This window comes from Phoenix dactylifera, chromosome 11 (assembly GCF_051530095.1).
Source record: "Phoenix dactylifera cultivar Ajwa chromosome 11, Ajwa_hap1_PhDact_Kaust_v1.1, whole genome shotgun sequence".
In the NCBI taxonomy this organism is placed as follows: Eukaryota; Viridiplantae; Streptophyta; class Magnoliopsida; order Arecales; family Arecaceae; genus Phoenix; species Phoenix dactylifera.
Window position 1 is genome coordinate 28,344,491 of NC_143200.1, and position 23,675 is coordinate 28,368,165.

Here is a 23,675-nt window from a genome sequence, read left to right on the forward strand (position 1 = left end):
TATGTGAGATCAGTTCAGCAAGGGTGAATTTCATAGTTATGTTGGTGTGCATTATGAAGTTATGTGGAGCAGATGAGTATGACAACCATCTCAATAATTTTACAACGGCAGCTTCCCCGCATGAACTGGTGCAGATTATTCATATGGTTGATCATGACTTTTAAGTTTCACAGGAGTATGGCAGTCATGATATTTACAGGGCAATCTACTAAAGCACTAGTCTCGATAATCCCAAGCAAAAATGTTAGCTTCTTCTTTGTACCAACATGTAAGTCTCTTTGTAATCCAATTTGGCTCTTGTTTTAGATTCTCGACGTCCGTCCGCCGGAAGGCTGCAAATTTCCAGCAGCAGTGGGTGGAAGGTTTCTCTACTGGTGCCACATTCATCCTTTGGAAATGAAGTAGTTGTTGTTTTAGCTATTTCTTTTGTGCTCAGTAGCTGACAAGACACAGGATCTATCACAGATGCCTGCTTCTTAAAGTTCAGACATAATTGCTCCTGGCATAGGATTTTTGAGATGCAGTCCAACAGACATGCTCCTTGTCTATGCCTTATCTACATCATTTATAGCACATCTGCTGCATTTGTGAAGTCTCTCAGAAACATTGATACTGATCCATCTCATTCCAGTATGACCATAGATCTACTTTGCTGTTTGAGGAATACCTAAAGTATGATTGACAAAATAAGTCGGGTAAAAATTCATATAAAAAAATACGACCAAATGGGCATGTAGACAAAAAGAAAAGATAAAATTAAATAAAATTTATAAATATAATTGAATAGAGAACACCATTCTTTTATTAATTTGAATAATGCACATTGACTTGAGAACTGGCAAATGCAAAATTTCCAGAGTAGAATATATCCATTCTGCAGCCTGAACTTAAAAAACTCGAATCATTTAAGATAACAACAATTCTTCTCACCAGATCACAACAGCATCACTCAAGCATCAACAGTAATCCCCACAGGAGCACACCCCAACTCTAAAATGGTGGAATCTAGTAGCATCCCTGACCAAGATCAGCCTCTGAGTAATCTTTGATATTAATTTGGTTGCACTAGGGGAGTCTAGACACACCCTAAGGTTCTTGAGGATCCTACTCTCGCTCACAGGCTCACTGCTCCTTTTTTTTTTTTTTTTGGTGTACAATAGGAGGGGAGGGGGAGGGGCAGAACCCCACCTACGTAGCAGCCCTCCACTAGCCCCTCTTCTACCAGAAAATGTTCGATGTGGGTCACGTGCCCTCCTCAACCCGTGGAAAACCTCACTGGGCAATCTACGTGTGAGTACGTCATCCCAGCGCCACCTCAGTACTAATGGAAGAAAAGCATATCCACATAGAGCCATCCGAGTATGGGGCATGCAGTTTTTTGATTTAATCGACGTCCGCAGCTTTCGAACCCAGACAACTCGGGTGGAGTCCAAGCTCCCTTACCACCAGGCTACCATCTTGGTGGCGCTCACTACTCCTTCAACCATCCAATCTCTGCTCATAGGATAAACGGCTTCTCTGAAGCCAATCGAGCAAGCCCGGCATCACCGAGCAAGGCGCCCTGGCAAGCGCCCATGAACTCATAAAGTTTGCCGAGCTCGGCCGGCCTAGGCGATACCACCATGCAAGCATTAGAGCTCAGGCGCGGGCCTAATTCCATGGGCATATGTCAAGGGCTAAAAGGGTGCACGGCCCTCTTCAACCATGAATACGAGACCCGAAGGAGCAACACGAGCATTAGCATCTCCTTGAAAAGCTTCACGGGCTTGCCCATGAAGGCCATAGCATGATATCACTGCATTCCACGAGACCGCATTCTTCTCCACCATACCATCAACAGATCCCCCAAGCTTCATGATTAACCCACACTTTGAGTACATGTCAATAAGAAATTGCAATACATAAAATGAGAGCATGGATCCTCTGTGGTGCCAGCAGTGTTGTACGATGCTCAATGACTGCTAACAGAAGATGAATGACCATCAAACAAAATAACTAACATACAATGCCCATCATTGTTTATAGCTATCCATCTCTTGATAGAGCCATCAAACACTGTGCAGCATTCTGCAATGCAAACTGCACACCGCAGAGGATTCTAGGTCTAAATATCAAAGCTCAAGATCCTCCTTGGTGAATACCTCCTTGAATAATCTTTATTTAAAATGCAACCCCATGTATTTAGAAAATCTTCAGGGTCATGATTTAAAACTAATTCTAGAATCCTAAAATATTTATAGTTTTTCATAAGAGAAAGAATCCTGATATATATAAAAATAAAAATAAAAGCATAAATGTTCAAATACTAGTATTAATTTCTTCCGGGCACGAACATTGGAGGGATCGAGACACCTTTCCCTACCGGATGCTCGTATTCTGAAAAGTGCTGCGAGAAGTTGCAGCCTGGCCGGTGGGGTATGATTTGATCTAGAGGCGTTACGAAAGACTGGTCTCTTAAGCAAGCAGGCTCGAGAGCATGAGCTCCTGCCTGGAGAGGATAGAATGGGTATAGGCAGAGGGCGAAGTTCTTTTATAAAAAAAACAACAACAACAACAATTTCAATACTTTCACATCTAATCATGCAAAGAAATTGCAAGATTCTGTTGAAGTGATCATAAGTATTGCTAGCATAGCAAATTCTGCCAAGACATCATGCATAGATGTAGCTCCATCCAAAATCAGCAACAGAAAAAAAGAAAAAAAAAAAAAAGGCAAGAGTCAGATTGAATCATGCTAGAAATCAACATGACCCACTTGGCCTGTACCAACAGTCCCTTCTTGACAGAAAGAAAGATCAAAATAGGCTCAAGTAAGCGCACAGCAGAACTACCTTCAGGTTTCAAATCAGCAATAACACAAGCATTTTCTGCTAACCCATTTGCAAACCATTTACACTTTAAGAAAGGGAAAGCAACAATGACGACAGCGACCACAACGACAATAAGATCAAAAAAATCCTTGAAAATATGCTAATAGTTAAGCAACCAGGTCTGATGGAGTTACCTGCAGCTGTATTCAGCTAAGGAAAATTCTTCGGGACGCCTGTCATGCATACATGAAAAGTTCATTTTGACCTTGGACTGCCAATTTGGTAACTCAATCAACTAAACCCCCATGTTTGGCAACAAATCCAGCGAGTTATTAAATGCAAGAAAAAAGTTCTATCTCAAATTTCGGGATCTAACAATGTTCTGAGATCAAGATCCCAGTTACCAGACACCTATTCGTAAATCATCATCCAAGGACCTCATTGCCGTGGTGCACATGCCAAGTGCAACATGAATAGTTATTCTCGCAACTAGCTGCTATCATGGTCATCATAAGGTCACAAACTGTAGGCAGGGAAAACACAAGCACTTCTGCATGACTCCTTTACCCTTTAGCTTTCATTTCACTGCATTTTTTTCTTTCCATTTGAGTGATTAAAAAAATTACATGGGGAAAGAATATAGCTCAGCCTGTTGCAAGAAGAAGAGAATAAGGAGAAAAAAAGACAAGGAAAAAAGAGAAAGAAAAAGGAAAGAAACGATATAAATGTGCCCAACCACAGAAAACAAATTTACACTCACTAAGCCTAACAGATGATGTTATCTGTACCAATAGTAAGTTGTTAGCCACAGAGAGCACTGGGCTCTGATCATCATCGGAGGTTGCTTAACTGACTTGCTACTCCAGCTTCCATGCATCCTGTCTCAACTGTATGAGATGTGTTCTAAGGCTGGCCTCCTGCACCTGCTTTTTGGAAGATCATCAACTGATATTTCCTATTTTCATGTGCATGTATCGAGTGTGTGTGCATAAACATGCATAAGCATATGACTTCATCCATGGGATGGTGGTGTGAACACAATATTCAAATCACATGACTAGTAAGTGAGGCTGACTTCTTTTTTTTCCCAATTAGAAGGCATAGATATGGACTCTCGTAGGACCCAAAACAGCAGAGCACAACATGGAGGATGTCTAAAATGCTTAAAACCTTAAAAAGCCAAATTTCCTGAGCTGAAGTGCCGCTTTCCATTTTAAATCAATGAAAATCATATAAATGAATTTTTAGTATGATTCAGAATTATTTTCTTTCAAAAATTGTAAGAACTTATCAAAGTTCGATCTTCTCTGAATTAAAAAAAAACATCATAAGGGGATGGATGTATAACATGTGAACTGTCTATTTTGCTGTATTTATTACTAAAATGGAAGCAGACAAAAATAAGGATCAAATGACTATGAGCCTTATATCTATTATTTCTGAAGCAGTGTCTAGGGTCTGGTAGGCTTGATAACCCCGCAAAGTATATTCATGGGACCTCGATCAAAGACATCTTGAATGGAAATCTGATTGCTAAAGGGAAAATGTTTTTAGAGAACAAGGTGAGCACCACCATCCACCAAAGAGCATATAGAGGAGGTCTGGAGGAGCGGTTGGTTATACCTTGGTTTACACTCATAAGCTTTGGCTCTGAATTGCAGATGTCACTTATTGCATGCTCTGAATCATGATTTCCTAACAGAAACTATAAGGAATTATGCCAGGACAAGGTGGTTGGTCCTGCCTTGGTTGCACTCATATGCTTTGGCTCTGAATGGCAGTTGTCACTGAATGCTCTAAATCCTCATGATTTTCTTACTGAAAATCATCCTACATGGTAACAAAAGCTCAAGAGAATTATGCCAGGACATCCACTCCAATCTATATTTTAGAACTCGCTAGAATTTGTCAAGCAAAATTACAAGGAGAAACGGAATATGTAGGCTGATTTTGTACATCTGGAATTGGCTTCTATGGATGTTTTGTGTCTTGCACCAATAATCCAGATGACATACACCCTTTTCTTATATGGAGATAGAAAAGGATTAAGAGACTAGCTTTATCTCTCATCAATTCTTGGCACGGTTAGAATCAGTACAGGGATCCATCCCGGTTGGCTATCGGTTCCGTACACGGGACCAAACCAATAACATACCGACACAGTACACAGTAGCGTGCTGATTCCTAATCAGCATGTCGTATTTTGTTTTCAATTTTTTTAAGTTTTAATGAAAAGTAATCAATTTTTTTGGTTTTTTGAATGATTTTAAGTCTGATGTTTCTTAATGTTTTTTTATGTTTCTATCACTCCAGCATATCCTAAATGGTGCTTCTTGATATTTTTGAGTGATTTTTTTACATTACCGTAGCATTGCTCTGAAACAATGCTACCTTAGGTAGGTAAAACTTGGCAAATCTGTGTCATTAGGTTTGCTACCCCTAATCTTTTGCATTAGCATTAGGCCAAAACCAAATGTAAAGAAAAAAGCCAGCGACCTGGCTTCACATGCCAGGAGAAGCAATATGAAATATCCTAAAATCAATTAGCGAGATACAAAACATACAATAATACAACCAATTATATGTATTTGAAGTACAACATATATATTGGCATCTAGAATCTCATCGATTAGCGATGTCTCTCGTAGATGTCAGGATCATTACCATAATCAAGAGCACATCAACCCACCCCTCTAACCAAGCAGTGTTGTAGTCTTTACGCTCATCCCGGATATGTGGTCTGCATTATAATTGATCTCGGATCTCTCACTGAAGCTTTGGCTTGTGTTCTCTGGCTGATAATACGGTTATGGAGAGATCCATTCGAATATGCTGGCAGCAAAAACCGATCCGTAAGATGCTCCGGACTGCATAGGATAGTAGCCATTGAAAGATGATGCCTCAGACACACCATATTCATATCCGTATGAGTCATAAGTTGTTTGTGCTTGTGGATAATAGGATTAGCATATGATTCGGAATACGTCTATGGAACCTACCCCACGTGCGAAGTCATCTGCAACTGCATCGTGTTCTTCTTAACGACCTCGAGGAGCTCATGTCTTATGCAATCATATCCTTGTAGGCTATACCAGCTTATGCACCGTGGTCTCTATCCTGTGTGGCATGCATAACTGGCACTCACTGATGAATCAAAGACCACCCTGTGGTTGTCTCATAAATTATGGTCTCATATTCTCCACTCCCTCCCTAGCCACTGAATCCATAATCACCATAACTGACATCGCTGCTCTTCCATTAAAGGCTACTTATTTCTCAATTTTATTCAAATTTGGACCTAGGTCGCTCTACGTATGGTCGCATCCAAATTTGAATAGACGGACACCAAATTTAAATTAAAAGTAGCTTCCATACCCCTAAACAAGCTTCTAATTTTACAGTCATTTTTTAAATTTTATTTTATTTTTAAATTTTTAATCCAAAAATATATTTCTTAACTTAAAAAATTATAGATTTAATGAAAATTAAAGATTTTAGCCTCATTTTGTAGATCATCCATAGATCTACAATATTTTATGAAATCCTGCCAAAATTAAAAAAAATTGCATGACCTCTCCTAATTTTTCAATTTTTTCGGCATTTTCCGACGTTGAAAAAAAAAAGAAAAAAGAAATGAGGTGGGGGAGTGTTGCCTTACCTTGTTTTGGTTGGATCATCCTTTAAGCGTTGAAATCACAAAGTTTTTGGTGAAATGGTTTGAAAACGAAAGTAAAGAAATACCTGAGAAGGCCTCGAGCCTTCTCAAGCCACTCTATTATGGAAAGAGGGGAGTGCCGAACCGATTCAAACTAGTGCAAACCGCTCGGTTCGCTCCGGTTCCGCTCCGAACCATCCGTTTTGGAGTGGTTCGCGGCCTTTCTCGGAAATACCAGCCGAACCGTGCCAATTCCGTTCTAGTTCGGTTCGGTATGGGGTGGACCATGCGGTTCAGCTCGGTTCAAGATGTCACAGTTCTAGGTCTCTCAAGATTAGGATAACCCTAGAAACATCTGAATTGTGAAAATATGTGGATGGGGGATTGCATAGAGGAACAGAGAAGACATTTATTTGTAAGACCCACTTTCTTTGATTGTCAGATCAACTGGTGTAGACATCAAGGGTTGAAATATCACAGTACCGACCCAAACCAGCCATGAGCTAGTACAACAGGGCTTGTAAACACCTTGGGGAACTGGGCTTCTATTGCACCATATCAAGATATATCAACTCCACTAAGTACCCTTTTTTTTTGGCTCATTGTACTAAGATATATTGAGGTGTAAAGCCCCCATACCAAGAGTTGTATCATATCGAGTGACTACCAATATGGTACTGCTCCTTGATTTTTTTGAATTTTCCGGTACATATATGGGCATGTGTTTTCCTTTTCAAAGAGGGCATTCTCTGCCGTTTGGTGATAGGGGTTTCACTAATGAAAAAGCTACGTTGTTTGTTGTGCCACATAGTATGCCTCTCCTGAACATGCCTCAAATGTTTGAAAACAAGGATTTTGATGAAAACATAGTAAACTGGAAAAGTTGCTGAAGGAGAGGCTTTTATCCTTGACAAGGTTCGCCAGATCAACCATACCGACGTACCGGTAGGCACCGGTACCAAACCGGAGACGCGCGCGCAAACGCGGATGCGCGCGGACACGCTAAATTCTACAGAGTGGCAATTGTGGCATTAAATGGCCCACGCGGACTGCCAGCCCGCATGGGCGCGCGGCCCTGTGCGGGGAACCGCATGCGGGCACAATTCCCTGCTGGGGAACCGGCCACGTGCGCAGTTCCCTGGCGGGGAATCACGCGCGATTCTCCACTCGCGCATCCGCGCGCGATTCCCAAAAACTAACTACACATCCACGCGCGGACGCGTTGGCATTACTCTGTGGCATTAAATGCCCTACGCGGGCTGCCAGCCCGCACGCGGGAAAATGCGCTTGGGTCGATGCGAACCGGGCCGGTCGTACCGATACCGACTTGTACCAATTTTATATGTTGTACCGTACCGGTGCCTGTCAGCACCGGTTTGGTTCAGCATACCATGGTCCTCGATATATGTAAACTCACAATGGAAGACCAGCATAGATCGGTCACGCAATAATCAACAGTAAGTTTCAGATCTTGACTTCCATTCAGATTCAAATATAATCCATTGATCTGAAGCTACTTTCAGAGTCCACACATAAGAATCTCCACAGAATCATGATCTGCAAGGGCATATTCTTAGCTGTTGTTCAAGCAAAATCAACAAAAACGGGATAGCAAAGAAGGTCCAATTTTGATAGTAGTAGAACCATGCCCCCTTTTTGTTAAGCCAAAGGGTTTTTAAACAGCACTCTCAAAGGTGTATCAACAAGAAGTGTGGTCAAGGTGAACAGATGTTCTTACTTCATCTTAATGACACCTTTTAACTAACCTTAATACAATAAGAAATATCACCCCCCCCCCCCCCCCTCCTTCCTCTCAGATGCATCCTTGTCACCTTAAAAATCAGCTGCATGCTCCTTTGCTTGGCTCAAATTATTGTCCCTCTGAAAAAACTGTTGTGAATCCCTTTCTCCACCTAATTAATTGCTGGAACCCCTTTCTCACTTTCCAAGGGAGTGTGTGGCCTAATTAACACCAGGATCCCTTTCTTCCTCACAAATAGCAGCCAGTCTCTCATATATATACATAGAATAATCAACAGCAGTACAGAATAAAGTAGCACCTAAAAAAAGGGAACTGAAAGCACCTAATTCAAGTCACACTGAATACTCAAGAGATCGTCACCAATCCCCATTTGACAAATGTTGCATCTAAAAACAAAATGGAGGGCAACACCAAATTGCTGGGTTATGATAGCCTTAGTGGTCGCTCTCTTAATTCCCTTTTGATATTGGGAAATTATAAGAAACAGTGATGTGGCAAAACGCCTTAAATTTGCAACTCAAGAACAGCTTTCCTGGGTGTAAACTCAATTCTAGATAAGCCAGAGGCCATTGGCTTAAAGAATGGACTTACTTTGGCATCAAGATGATTAAATTAAAATCCCTTTCGAGAAGGCAGTTTCAAAAAGCATCAACCACGTGTTGGGAAGGGACATGCTTTAGAAAATCTTATGATCAATATTGTTCATGTTGTTTCATTAGTAAACAGATTCACGTTTGCCTTTGTAAACTAGAATGAGGTTAATAAGAATAATTTGTTTATAGGAACTTATGCACATTATGTTCTGATCCTTTCTCCAGCCCTCCTAAATGACATGATCCTACTACTCTAACCATAAATAAAGAGAATGCTTGTTGCTATGGGAGTCAGCATTAGTGAGTTAACAATGCTAGTGCACTGTGAGTGACTAAAATAACAGAAAATTGCTTTGTAGATATTGAATAAGAATACATAAAACAAAGAAGATATTGATATAGCTTGCGCACTGTGCATCCAATAACAGAATGGTAGCTAATACAGGAATGTATCTGTGATTGTGTTATCTTCCAGTATAATTAATTTAATATGTGTTTTTTGTGTGCATTATGAGCATTTCTTGTTATATACCTGCATGGCTGCAGCTGAAGCTAATAATTCTCTACATGCATCAAGCATCGCTCTTTCTTTGGTTGCAACACCTGATAATTCAGAAACCAGAGCTTTTGTACCCTCTACCTGCAAAACATTTAGCCTCAGGTCATGAGTCAATGTTCAGACTTAAAAAACAGCTCCAGAATCCAGCTATGATTCAATGGCTTATGATTTCACATTTAAAAAAGAAAGAAATTTTAAGCGAATAACTTAGAAACTTCTTTAGCTATTCCAAAATTAGGCACATTGGATATTCATCTTCTCAAGTCAAGTGCCATCAGAGTCATTCACCATGTCATTCAGATCACCTAGAGCATGTCAAAATTAAACCAGCAACTACTAAACAGGAATGTCCAATCTGTAAGCAAATGTATAAGGGCATATCATTCCTAACATTTAGCCCTCAGTGAGTCATAATCATATCAGTAAGGGAGTAATGCATATTTTGCTTAGTTAAAAATTGAAGCATAGTTGCAATTCATTAATCTAAACATCTGATAGCATAAGATGATGGAGACGTTTCTAGGTGCCTCCATAACCTTTGGCTAACTTTCCATCCTCTTATGCTAAGAAATTGATAAACTTTCCAGAATAAACTGAAAGCTCATAACCCTTTTCTATGCATCTCTTTTTTTATTTGTCCTTCATTTTCTTTCTGTTTTTCTTTTTTCCTTTTTCTTTTGCGCCATTTCATCTCTAACGAGACGAAATGTCATGGTGGTTTCTCCCACTGTTTTGCTCCAAAAAAAAAAAGAAATAATCAAGTTGGAAATTCCTCTGACACGGGGATCACCATCTGAACTAACAGCGCCCTCTAACAAAGCCAAAGGTAGAGGTAATCAAGTTAATCATCAAACCCCTCATTCCCCACCCCAACCAGAAAACAGTTTTAAAAAAATCAGGTCCAGAATAGCCAGACTGTTCTCTCTGCCAATTTTGTTGCACAATAACACACCAACATCAAGACCGAAGTCCTCAAAGCTAGTGCTTGATGTGTTTAAAGAATCAGTCACTTTAAATGTTCCATCATAAATGGGGAGCAGCATCTGAACTGAAAATGCTCTCCAGTGATGTCAAGGTAAGGGTATCTAATGCTCTCCAATGATGCCAATTGTAAAGGCAACTAAATAACTCACAAATTCCTCAATTACCTTCCAAAATATATCAAGTGAAGCATTCTAATTAATATTATTTTTTCAGTTTGCCATTTTTGTTGCATAGTTACAAAGATTTCACATTCATAATTCCATAAACATATCAACAATTACAGGAGTCCTTAAGCACTTTTAAAGGACAACAGCACTGTCCATGACGTGCTTACAAGCATAAACATAATGGTTACATGCTCATCTGTTTGTTATTATAAATCTACCCAAGGTAAAATAAAAGATTCCCTATTGTATATACGCCCACGTTCAAAGCAAAACTGTCACTTAATCTACCAACACATGTATTTTTTTAGAAAGAGAGAGAAGTTGGCAAAGCCCAACCATCTTTCACTAGAAACAATGCATGCATTATACATAATGGTCAACATGGATTTATGAATTTGACTGACAAAAGGCCTGATATATGTCATATTAAACTCAACTCCTCTTGAGCATGACTTCAATAGTGTAACTAGTGTTACCTGGATATGGGCTGAAACTGAAATTCTGATTTGTAACAGAGTATGCCAAAAATATATTATGTTATCAGATGGCTATTCTCCTTCCAGTAAGACTCAATTGTAAGAGAGAATATGCCCCAAATATATTATGTATTATATTATGAAATAGATTATCCTCCATTCAGCAGGGCTGGAGCCTAATTATGACTTGTAACAAAGAATATGCCAGAAATATAGTATGTTATGAGATAGACTACTCTCCTTCCGGCAGGACTGAAGCCTTAAACCTGCTTGTGCAAAATCATGATAGTGCTCTAAATTGAGTGCATCGCTCATGAACTACAACATATAACTAGAAGCCAAAAATGGCATATTTTGAAGGTCATTTACCTATGCATCTAGCAAATAGTTTTATGGCTCATCAAAATGTTTTGATAGGATTTATGGTTTTGGAGCACCAAATCAGTTAAATTAAATTTTAATTCATATGCTTTAAAATGTGTAGTTCATAATCAAAGGTGTGGATGCAAAATTTTGTGGTGTCACCCATTTTAACATTATAGCATCAATAGTACCATTTGGGGCTTCATGGTATCAAGGTTTGCAATACCGGTTTTAGTACCATACTAGCACATGCTGGTATGATGTCGGTACAGGTAGATTCATGGTATGCGCACTCAACAGACCCCCCATATTGAGGACCAATTTGCTATCTGTACAGCATGGTATTTGCCCAGTTACAGGACGGTACAATCCAGTACAGTGAATCATGCATAGTACATTCTATGGCTCTACGGCTTACTTGTGTTTGAAATGAATATAACTTCTTATATCAAATGTCATAATATTACCCTTTCATCTAGACTCTCGGCAAGTCTAGGGGGACTTTGGAGGGTTGTTTCTTGGTTGTATGAGCTTCACCGACTGGCCATATAAATTTCACAGCATGACCATCCCTTGCCTAAATTTGCCTAGCCTAGGAATTTGGACCAAGTTTGGATATTTGACATTAAGGCTGAAAATCAACCATAAGATTTGATCAATCCTTCCACAAGATCTTCTCAACTTTGAATCATGCTTTATAGCCACCAACACATTTGAAGGGAAAACGGTTGAATGATGCTGATAACAAGCACCATTAATGTTGTCCATTTTCTGTCCACTTGATGCGTAGGTAAATGACCTTCAAAATGTCTTCTGGATTTAAAAAGTACTTTAAATGTTATAGATCATGACAAATAATATGCATCCTCAATTTACATGCCCGTCATCGATTCTGCCCTGATGGAATCAAAGGTTGAAACCTACCAAAAGGAGAGTAGTCTATCTCTTTTAATATATAACATATTTGTTCTCAAAGTATAGGTATAAATAGAAAATAATAAGCTAGTTTTAATCATGTTTTTCTTCATATGTATCGTTTCCACATTTATTTAAATTCTGTATAAGTTCACTATTTTCATTGTTCATGCTATCTTAAACTAAAAATTTAAAAAAGTAACTAGTGAAGTTTGAAAGATCAACAAGCCAAAATAATTGCAGCTAAGAAGCGCAAGTTAACTAGCCCATTTTTTCAAATGGATGCAAAGAGTCAAACAAAATTTCAATTGCTTACCTTCATCTTGGCATTAGCTAATCATACTCATGGTTTGAACCAAGGTTTTCATGTCGGCCAAGTTGTCTAGGTATAATTGATATCTTGGCCCTTATTATCTCAGCCTATATAACTGTTATATCCTGATATATCAGTCAATATGAAATCAAAATATTGGCCTTGGCCAATATGTCTTGCTCAGTTTTAGTAGTCTTTTTTATAATACTAGACATTCAAATCAATGTCGAAAATGGTAGTTAGAATCAGGATAGCTGTATTAGCCAGGATTCCAGATCTTGGTTCACCTTAACATCTGCGGAGATCTTGAAATATCTCGGTCCTTCCCTATTTGTCCCAACTTCCCATCTTGGCCAAGATTAACCAGGATCTCTATCATTTTGGTATTCGTCATCCACTAAGAGGATGTTAGTCTCCAATTTTAAAATGCTTGGCTTAAAGTAAATGGGTTACAAGTTTGGCCATATAAGCAAAAACCAGACGACTTCGCTGCTCCCAGTCCACTATTAGACTCCACAGACCTGATTCTTTCTCCCAGTTGCCTGAGGTAAGGAGTTAGAGAAATATGCCTTGACATTAATGTCGTCTGAGTTTGTAGTCTCAATCATCTTTATGGTGCTAGATAAAATGCCATCCCCACTTTAGTCAACGTAACAAGTTCATTCTTTACATTTGCTTGTTATTTGGGAATTTCATTAAATAAAAGTGAAGTTCAACTAATAGCTTATAATACATCAAATCAATTCTATTGTAGCAAATAAGAAAGAACACTCTAAAATGCAAGTGACACGACCAGTGAAATTAATGCCACAGAATTAAGTGATTCATCAATTGAAAGAACAAACAATCACTACAAAAAATCAATCAATGAATCATCCAATAAATAATATTAAAAATTTATCCCTTTGTAGACAAAAGAAAAGTCTTAATCAAAGTCAGTGGTATCGTCCTAAACAGCCTGGTTCGGTGCATACCGAGCCGTACTAGTAGCCAACCAGGATGATTCCGACCTTCACATCAAGAAACCGAGGGAGAAAGAAAGAGAGGGGGAGGGAGAGAGAGGGAGATGAAAGGAGGGAGAGAGAGAGGGAGAAGGATGATGGTGGCTGGCGGATGGTCAGGGAGGGGCGCGAGAGGGTGGAGGAAGGGCTTTGCCCTCTGGTTCTCCTGTTTCGTTCAAAACAGAGGTCCCGAAAGGAGCTCCTTTTTTATTTTTGAAAAAAAATAAGTGAAGTGAGCATAGAGGTTGCCGACTTCACTTAATTTTTTAAAAATAAAAAATGGCCCCCTCCGGGACTCCTATTTCGAAACGAAATAGGGAAACCGGAGGGTGAAGCCATTCCTATGCCGCTCCACGCCCCTCCCTAGCCTTCTCCCTCCCTTCCTCCTCTTTCTCCCTCCTTCCCCTCCCCCCCCCCCCCACCTTCTCTCTTCCTTTCTCCCGTTCTCCCTCTCCCCCACCATCCTCCGGCTTTGCTGTGTCAGTACAGGCCCAGCATGGAATGGCCCAGTAGCCCACCGAACCGTGCCACAGGGCAACTGGTACGGGCCCCACTACCAACACAGTGATTCTTGGTCCTAATAACTAATGGCATTGATCATTTGTGGACTATATACACTCAAGATAAATAATATAAATGGATACTATATGATGCACTGTACACAATATTATATAGCTCAACAATTAATGCATTAGGTAAGAAGCAATATGCTACATAGCACAAATTCCTATCACCACTATCAAAACACACTTCATTTTCTTAATTTATTTAACTACAGTGTTTATTGCTTAATTGTTTCCTTAATAAAATTATTTACATAAATAATCAAACAACTCAATACAATCTTCTGAGGATTCGCAGAAGGACCTTATTGGTTCTATTGAAGGTTCTAAAGCAAGGGAAAGAACAGAAACAATGCATTTGGACTTAAGTGGCATGATGTATTAAATCTCACCTTTGAAAGCAAATAACAGATAGACGATCCCATGGTTTGCATGACATCAACTGCTGAACTAACAGCATTCTTCATAGAAAGCATGTCTGCCTGTATAAGCAGGGTGATAAACATATTATGGTACATGGCTTGAACTAATAACCTGTTAGTAATAAATTCAATGACCTTCCTTAAAAATCATTAGAAAAAACTATTTACAATTTGAAATTATAACAGGTCACAAAGCCTTTCTGAAATTAACGTTATCAATATTCGCATACCCGTGTGCCTCCTGTAACTGGAAGGCATAGCGTGCTTGCCTTCAAAGCTTCAGTTGCCCCTGATAAAGAACTACAATATTCTCTTTCCAATGCCGCCCAGTTTTCAAGGTATGCCATCTACATCAAATAAAATTTCATGCAAAAGCTTCAATTTGACTATGGTCATGATACATTGTGCAGGAAACAAATAAATAAAAAAGAAAAAAAGGGTAGCATTGCCACAAGTAAGAAGTATTCCAGTTGTTCATATTCATTTTATAAATATCATAAATCTTAAATCAAATATTATTAGCTGCAAGTTTTGAATGTTCCCATGTACAATTAAAAACAATTCTGAGAAATTGGTCCTTTTTATTAAATTGACCAGAAGGTTTAGCAAATTCATACTAGCATTATATTTTAAGATTTCAACCATGTTTTTGGGCTTGAGGCACAAAAGCCCATATTTGGATCTCACACTACTTGGTAGCAATTTGCAGAGGAAACTTCTGAAATATTTGGTCGAGGGATCAAGATTAATCTAGAGACTCTTTATTTGTAAGAATGGAGACAAAACGCTTCATCACAGCCCCAGATCCTTTCAACCTCCCTAGTATTACAAAATGGAGTGAATTGACAAAATTTGTAGGAAAAATGGTTGTTAGCAGTAGAAATTGCATTACTTTATAATGATTATCTGTGACGACCCATGCAAGCGGGTGTTTAGTCCCACATCCGCTATGCACTGGATAGATCTCGGACACTTACATGGACCCAAGGAACCCAAATAACATCTTCCAGATAGCCCTTTTGGGTGAAGTTATGGGTTGTTACAAATGGTATCAGAACGGACCCAATTCATGGCCTAGGTAGACTAGGGGACACTATAGCATGAGTCCATTTGGGCTGAGCACAAGCTGATTATGGTGTTTGTGATTGGATTTTTGATACTTATGAATGGATTTGAATGGAATTGGACCCTTAGCCAATTCAAGATTAATTTACAATAAGAATTAATATAAAGTTATAAACTAGATCCTCGGCATTAAGATGATGAAATTAGGCTATATACAAAAGCTTGAGACCAAGCTCGATATCATTCAAGGCCAAATGGCCATTCAAGAATACTGTCACGCCCAAGTTCCAAAGCAAATTCAGAAAGCTGCCTCACAAACATCTAGCAAGCCGTAAGCATTGAAGTTGGCATGGATTCAGTAACAGGCACAGCTATAAATCTTGTTATGTAAGTCGATAATGAATCTCAAGTATTATACTATATCAACAATACAAAGTTGTTGCAGTTTTATATTGAATTATATTTCTGTGATGTATCCAGCTCTAAACATGAACATGTACATCTGAGATGTTTCTGGATGCATGATGCATTTGTGAATATTCAAAATATGACATCATTCAATGACTAACCTTATAAGCAATCTCGTCTCAACAAATTAGGCTTCCTAATTCTAATAATGATCGTATATCTTTTCATTCAGGGGTTGTCATTACTCTATTCAATACGGTACAGCACACCACTTTATTGTGCCTAGCCCATATGGGTATGCTAGTAATTACCCTAAGTCAACTAGTTCCACATCGATAGATCTTGTACTTACCAATGGAACATATTCTGATATGAACTGAAACATACTGGCCTACATGATCGCTGACATTTCCACTTCTCTTTTGACAATAATTCATGTTATCTGAATTAAAAACATTTTGCATTGCATGGTTGTTGTGATGTAGTCAATAATCAAAAAGAGCGCAGAAGCTCATCTATGAAAACATGTCAAATATAAACTACTTCTTTTCTCAACTTGTAGTTATTTTATACCAACTTCTACTTTGTTTTTCAAAATTGCAAGCATTTTGGTTCAAAATGCATGGGTAATTAATTGTGAAAACTGCATCCACATTCAGATTGTTTGTCAGATGTAAATTTACTATTCCTCAGATCTTTTAAAGTTTTTGAAGGCAAATTATCAATCTCTATCCTACGTAAGGAAACATGATGGAATAACTAACACTTCAGACAAAAATTATCATCACACAGCAGCCAAAATTAAGTTATAGAACATTGGATAAGTCGCCATTCGTCTTACTTGTTCTGTCAAAATAATGGCCAACTTCATTTCTTGCCTCAGGTGCTGCACATCAATCCTCTTCATGATAACAAAATCACACAATTTTGAAGTCGTATTCCACACATTGTATAGGATATTCTGTTTCAAGAGATGGAATTTAAAATAATCATGTTACCCTGCCAATTGGCAACAAAAAGTCCATTGCAGCTGGACTGTGACAATGGTAAATTAAAGTGCATGAAAGAGTGTAATGATAGATCACTGTACATTAATTAACTAACTGCACACATAAGTAAGTTCTTTTAGTACAGAAATCAGCTCAGATGTGATCCAAATTACACACAAGGTGAAAAACACTATGTCAGAAACCAGACTGGAGTGACTCCATGCATGCAGCATTATGTATTGCTCCAAATAAATCCCTCTGGAAAGAATGCCAGTGGTAAGGAAGTTCGCTATCTCACATGCCAAGCAAACCTCTAAAACAAAAGATCCAGAAATGTGCATGATCTTTTCATATATCAGTATAGCAACAAAACCAGCATTTAATTTCTTAGGCATCAAATCCCTACCTCTGCCCTCATTTTCTGAATGGATAGAGTCTCATCTGCTCGGGCATTGACAAAGCGCCACTGCAGGACCCTATTGTACAGCAACCGCAGCTGATGGGCATCTTCTATGTGGCTTGCATTCTTCTTTCCTTTTCGCATATCAACAGTATAGTTAAATATGGAGGATGTCACACCTGCTCGACTAGTTGTGCTGCTAGATGATGACACAGGGGATGATGGTCTTGACCGGGATAGACTCAGCATTCCTGGAGATGATGGTCTTATTCCTGGAGATGATGGTCTTGACCGGGATGGACTCAGCATTCCCGTAGTTAAGGATGCTGCTGATAAAGCCTTATTCGGTGATGAAGGGCGATGTAAAGCTTGAATTGGTGACGACTGAGTCCTCCTAGGGTGTGTTGTTGACAAAGATCTTCCTGAACGATGTGAAGGGTTATTTACACTTAAACTCATATCGCGTTGTACTCTTCCACTTCCATCAATAGCCAGTCGCCTTGCCACCTCACTTAATGATTGTTGGAGGCCACTACCGGCACTATCAGATGTGCGCGTTCTCCTTGGTGAAATTCCTCGAGAGGAAATTGATGAAGAGCAAGATTTTTTGACTCCATCAGTGAAATCTACACTTCTTGACAAGGCATTTGCAGACACTTTCCCACCAATCATAGCAGGCCAACGGTGCTGATCTATCACCCTTGCATGCAAATTCTCCAAGGGCTTAGAATTCTCTGATTGCTCGGAGGTATTCCTCCCTCTCAAAGGAGTCCTCTTCCTCTCTGCTGCCACATTGGCTGAGGACTTCAATGTGCGATCTGAAGAGAAACTTGTAACTGCCTTGTCTCTCTTACTGAAAGGAACTGAAACAGATTCTGACTGAAAAGAAGAAGACAGGCTCCGCATCGAAGGCCACAAGCCATCAGGAGCCCGGCTGCTGAGCAACCGCCGTGAAGTGTTATGCATCTCAGTCACCACATCACGCACTGGTGTGGTAGACCTTGAAGATGGGGAAGAGGGTATGGAAGGCCTAGACAATGGGGATGACGGCACAGAGGACCTTGTCGACGGTGTAGAGGGTCGTCTCCTGTCTGCTGATTGGGATCTCTTCGGCAGTGAAGTTCCTGGATTGGGGGATGGGCCCCGCCTTGGAGTGGTAGGAGTTGAAAGAGGAGTTGGGGAGATCCCAGACTTGTACCTCGAAGCAATTTCCCTTGTCCGCAGCTTGCGGGTGGCCGGTGCGGCATTGTTCTTCTCAGAAGGGACCAACGGTGGCCTTGGAGTATCTCCCGTCTGGGCTGTCTTCTGCTGCGTCGCAGCCCTTGGATGCTCGGTTTTACAAACATCCATCGACAATTCCCTCCAAACCAAACCACATTGATGGACTCTTCATAAACCAACCTGTCTGCAGTGACGGCACCAGATCCTCAAATCTGCCATGAATAGATGCTATTCAAGTGCGTGGAATTGAAACATCGAGCAAAAAGATTTCTCTACAAAACAAAGGGTAGAAAGAGAAGAAGAGACAACCACACACAAAAAAGAAAAGCAGAAAAAAAAAAAAGAGTTTTCTTCTTCACAGACCCATAAAAGATAATGAGAGGGAGATCTGAATAGGGGGAAATTGGGCTTTGCAGCTATCAACGGGAAGGGGGCACTCTGATTTCATTGCAAGAAGGCCAAATCAGGCAGACCGGGCCAGGTTTTCCAGCAGGCAACGTGGATGACGGGCACCCGGAGGCCGTTCGATAACGAGAAAGGCAGCGGGGTCTGACTTCTGAGCCAGACCATACGAGGACTCTCGGCAGGAGGTGCGGGATAACCGCAGAGGGTGCGTTAACCAATGGATGACATGGTGTATTCTACCCATTTCTTTATTGCATAAAAAATGATGTTTTGGTTGCTTGTCTTCTGTCCTTGTCACGAGAGTGCCATGGTCGGGTGGGTTCCTTCCAAACCCCTCAGCACTGGAAAGGAAGGGAATTTAATGGAGTGGGGGGAATTTTAGGCAGGGAGGAAGGTGTGGTTTACGTATGGTAAAACAGCAAACGGAAACAAGGTAAGAAGCCAGCAACGACGGTTATACCTGGGGATCGGCCGTAATTCGAGGCACGGGAGAGGTTTTTAACTATTTCTGGGGAAAAATGAGGAGAACCTAGGGTTTTGAGAAGAGCCATGGAGATCCACGTGCAGGAGAACTAAAATTACTATAAAAATACTCAAAAAAAACGAATTTTTTTAATCACCTACTACGAATTTATCCTAAATACTTTGTATGCTTCCATAACGACGGAATCACCAAATCAATCTCAAGAAAAACATCGATTTTGGAGGAAAGAAATAATGGATTTACCAAAAAAAGCCAAAGGAAAGAAAGAATGGATTCGATCCTTGGCAATCCGCGTTCTCCTCTCCATCAACAAAGCTAAAAATTTCGGAAAATAACAGAGATTTCCTCTTTAAATTCCGAATCTTTCATCAGATCCGACTCAATTGCACCAATCACAGACATCAAATATCCACATATAATTCGAAAAAAAAATAGCTCAAGGAACGCAACAGTTTCTTAAAATTTCGAAGTGCCCAACATCAAATACTGAAAGAAAAAAAAAAATCTGAACCACAAATTGCACAGCAAAATCCCAGAAGTATTGCATAAATATAAAAGATTCGGAGGACGCATCTGACCACGGAAATCGTGCACGGATTTGCCCTTCTCGACGAGAGATCGAACAGAATCTCGTCGAAAGAAAAACAAAATTATAACAAAAACAAACCAAGGGGAGTTTCTACCAACCTCCGCCGAAACCCTAAACTCGCTGCTCCAATAAGTTCTCCTCCGATCGGAATCGGAGAGCCGCCATAAGAAAAAGATATACAGCAAGGAATTAAAGAAAAAGTTCGGGTTTCTTTCCTTTGAGTGTCAGAGGAAAAGACGACGGTTTTGATTCAGTTAAGAAAAGCGAACGCGGCTTCCGCTCTTTCTTTTATTATATTATAGTTTTTGTATAATTATAAATCGACTTTTCCCCCGATACCGATTCAGAGACCTTTGAGACGCCATCTACTCCCACCCCATGTTTCTCTGATTTCCTACAATAAACCACTGCTCCGAACGGCGCACAACTTTATAAGTATTATGAAATATCACAACTTCATAAATATTATCAAATATGTGAGATTGTGGGAGGATTTAGATTTTTCAGACTACTTATATTTATCGAAAAGCAACCACTCAGAAAAATGTCGTTGGGACTCTTATGGGTATACTCATGCGCATATAATGTGAGTTGCCGCGGCGCACAACATTATCAATATTGTGAGATATAATTGGATGCATTTTTGGTTAGTTTGGTTTGCAATACATAAGGTTCGTATGCTTATAATTTTGATGAACAAATTCGGCCATGCCTCTAGAATCTTGGGCCTGTTACTTGGCATCTCTAGATCCCAGTTATAAAATTCTAATGTTTGCAACCTTATGTGTTGGATTTTCAATAAAGTTTGATATGCATGAAAGTTTTGCTTTCACATAGCAAATATAAATTTTGCAACTAGGTTTCAAAAATTATAGGAGAAAAGAGTTATTTAACAGCGGAAGTTTTAACTTAAGAGAGGTATAACTTGTTCAAACTACTTAAGTGAACGAGGTTTAGAACCCCACAATTTCTTCGTCACAGATTCACCATTTAAGCACATCAATCTTTATTATTTGCTTGATTGTCTAGGGTTTTGATGAGATCTTTTTTCTAAATTTATCATTTCTTTTATGGAAAGAAATGTATTAGATGCAAAATAGCTTCGTTTACATGATAATATTATTGTTTTTTAACATCTTGAAATTTGAGAAAGTTATTTCCTAGAATATCTAAATGTCATAGTATACTCACCGAAGAATACTGGATAATCAAAGAACATTAGTGATAGGAACAAAAGAAAAGGAATTCAATAATAGCCCGCCTATGGTGATCAAAGTAGTCATATTAATTTTTCTTTCACTATTACAAGGTAGAGATATTTGCGATAAATGGCAACCTAATTAGGCAAGTCGCGCCAGTTCTAGAAGAAAAGAATATGAGAGTAACTCGATTTCTTGTCTTTGCTCCTATAATTAGTATGTCCAAGGCTTGATTTAGTTTGTCTCCACTTCTTTACCCTGCAAAAATGATGATAATGTTAGTTAAACTTACTTTTATATATTTGTACTTTCTCTTTACTTGTTCAAGAAGTTATCCACTCCAATCCATGCCTGTCGCAATGATATGTGGTGTCTCCTTGGTGCCGAGAATGACTTCTCGCCTACTTCCAATAGAGAAATGAATATGCATAGATTCCAAAACTAGAAGCTATCAAATTCTTGAATCATAAGAAAAATTACAACATTGCATGGAACATATTGATACATATTTTTTTAGCATATTTACCATGCATCTTAATAATGGCATTTAGATAATTACTCAAGTGATTGGTGCAAGGATGTGAAAATAATTCAAACATTTAGAATAATTTTATTGTGGTTTGGACTTTTGGTACATGTTATTTAGGGTGCGTTTGAACTTTAAGTGCATGTTTTCAGCATCCATCAAATATATAGTCAGGTTAGGAAAGAAGGAAAAGGAAGGAAATTGTAGAGTCAAAAGGGGCTGCCAATCACATCACATCCAAAAATTCAGACATAGTAAGTTCAATACATAACCTAAATTTTTTTCTTTTTTACTTATTTCTTTTTGGCACCAATTACTTATTTCTTTTTGGCTTTCGGCTGATGGCTTTTCCGATCCCCTGAATTGCTTCTTTTTAGGGGACGGAGCACAAAGTCAGATCAGAAAATTGATTTCTATTTGAAGAGTGCATAACTGCATGGATAAGCTCACGTTCAAAAATTTTTTTAAAAGATATAAAACAAATTAGAATATAATAATATCGATGTCTTGTCTTGCCGAGAGTTAGGAGTAAACACAATACTTGGCTATCAAAATAGGCTTTAGAAATTTACTAGCTTGTAAATCCTTCTACATAGCAATTTTTTCCCTTTGTCCCCATCTCTTGTTCACTCTCACTCCATGTGAATCATCACATGCATACTTAATGCCAAGTACATCCACATAGAGCATACAGCTTGTCGTACTTGCACGAAATGAAAGAAAAAGCTTCCATAAATATCAATACATACGATTGCCAGGTGCCAGTTAAGATCATTCTTTCCCGTTGCAACAAAGCAAACAACAACTTAATAACAGCTCTTTTTTCAAGATCTATTACCTATTAACTTAATAATGGGGACCCAACACTCGATGGAGGCACATGGTCAGAAAGCGCCACCGCATGGACGGCCCAAACGCGAGCGGCCCCACAGATGGGATGATTCTGACCGCTCGATCTCCTGGGCCCTCGATGGCTGTGATCCCCGAGATAGCGGTCAGCCGTGGAAAGCCGTGCGGGGCCCACGCTGACCGTAATGGGATTTGTTGCACGGACTGCCACGAATTGGAATTATCGTATGAAACTATGAACCTAATCTGATTTTGAGCTTCGCTATGCTCGTGCAAGTGATATCATAAACGTAGAGGGTAAAATTCCAACCTAATTGCCGCTAAGACTGAGCACACTGCAAATGCACCATATCAGACACAACACTACTATCTAATTTTGTCTAATCTCTCCTCCTCATTTCCTTTATTCAGCAAATCATAGTTAGCAAGACCGGAAATTAAAGCTCAAAAATATGGTAACGTGCGGCCCTTACATGACTTAAAGTTGAGCAAGCTAGACAAAAATGAAAAAAAGAAGAATGAGAAGAGAGAATTGTATTTCTATCTGTTTATTGCAATGTACACGACCAGTCTTTATATAAAACTAGATGGCTGACGAAGTTTGGTAAGAACGACTAAGTTTAGTATAATCAATTACATATCAATCGAAATGAAGTTTAGTAGAGCTAATTAAGTTCGACATAATCAATTAATAATCCTACAATAATTCTAATAAAAAGCATGCATCGATCCTCAAATACGGTTGATATTTATCTCAATGAAGCCCGAGGATATTATTGACCCCCTTGAAAGATTCTTCCTGCAGGATGCCAGTATGCCACCATTGCCATCAGCAGGCTCACTGCCTGCTAATCTGATTCCAAATTCTTGTTCTTTACTTGAACCATAAATGCCTTCGTCTTATTCACACATGCCTTGGTGCTCTAATTCATAAATTCGTAACTAAAGTATTTTGCA

The 23,675-nt window shown here is 39.3% G+C and overlaps 1 protein-coding gene across 4 annotated transcripts; it reads right to left on the minus strand.

Moving 5' to 3' along the window:
- Positions 1 to 520: 520 nt before the first annotated feature.
- Positions 521 to 20,682, minus strand: LOC103710448 (AUGMIN subunit 8-like). Of its 4 annotated transcripts, none has more exons than XM_088707688.2 (7): positions 20,243 to 20,542; positions 17,452 to 18,878; positions 16,898 to 17,017; positions 14,814 to 14,930; positions 14,554 to 14,643; positions 9,353 to 9,460; positions 521 to 667 (listed from the first exon to the last, which is right to left on the minus strand). In XM_088707688.2, the coding sequence occupies exons 2-7, from the start codon at positions 18,793 to 18,795 to the stop codon at positions 623 to 625; spliced, it is 1,824 nt and encodes a 607-aa protein (XP_088563814.2). In that variant the 5' UTR covers positions 18,796 to 18,878; positions 20,243 to 20,542; the 3' UTR covers positions 521 to 622. The 4 variants fall into 4 exon arrangements, with proteins under 4 accessions (XP_088563814.2, XP_008794372.4, XP_026661740.4 ...); XM_008796150.6 differs by lacking the exon at positions 521 to 667 and adding an exon at positions 3,380 to 3,733 and having other exon boundaries at positions 20,243 to 20,682; XM_026805939.4 differs by lacking the exons at positions 521 to 667; positions 20,243 to 20,542 and adding exons at positions 3,380 to 3,733; positions 19,030 to 19,412.
- Between the last annotated feature and the right edge of the window lie 2,993 nt (positions 20,683 to 23,675).

What these genes read in the sequence shown, in the direction of transcription:
- LOC103710448 (XM_008796150.6), bottom strand. Translation starts at nt 18,795, where the DNA reads ATGGATGTTTGTAAAACCGAGCATCCAAGGGCTGCGACGCAGCAGAAG. An exon ending in CAGTTACAGGAGGCACACGG is followed by an intron (nt 14,644 to 14,813) that starts GTATGCGAATAT and finishes CTGCTTATACAG; the next exon opens with GCAGACATGCTTTCTATGAA. An exon ending in CTTCAGCTGCAGCCATGCAG is followed by an intron (nt 3,734 to 9,352) that starts GTATATAACAAG and finishes TCCAAAAAGCAG; the next exon opens with GTGCAGGAGGCCAGCCTTAG.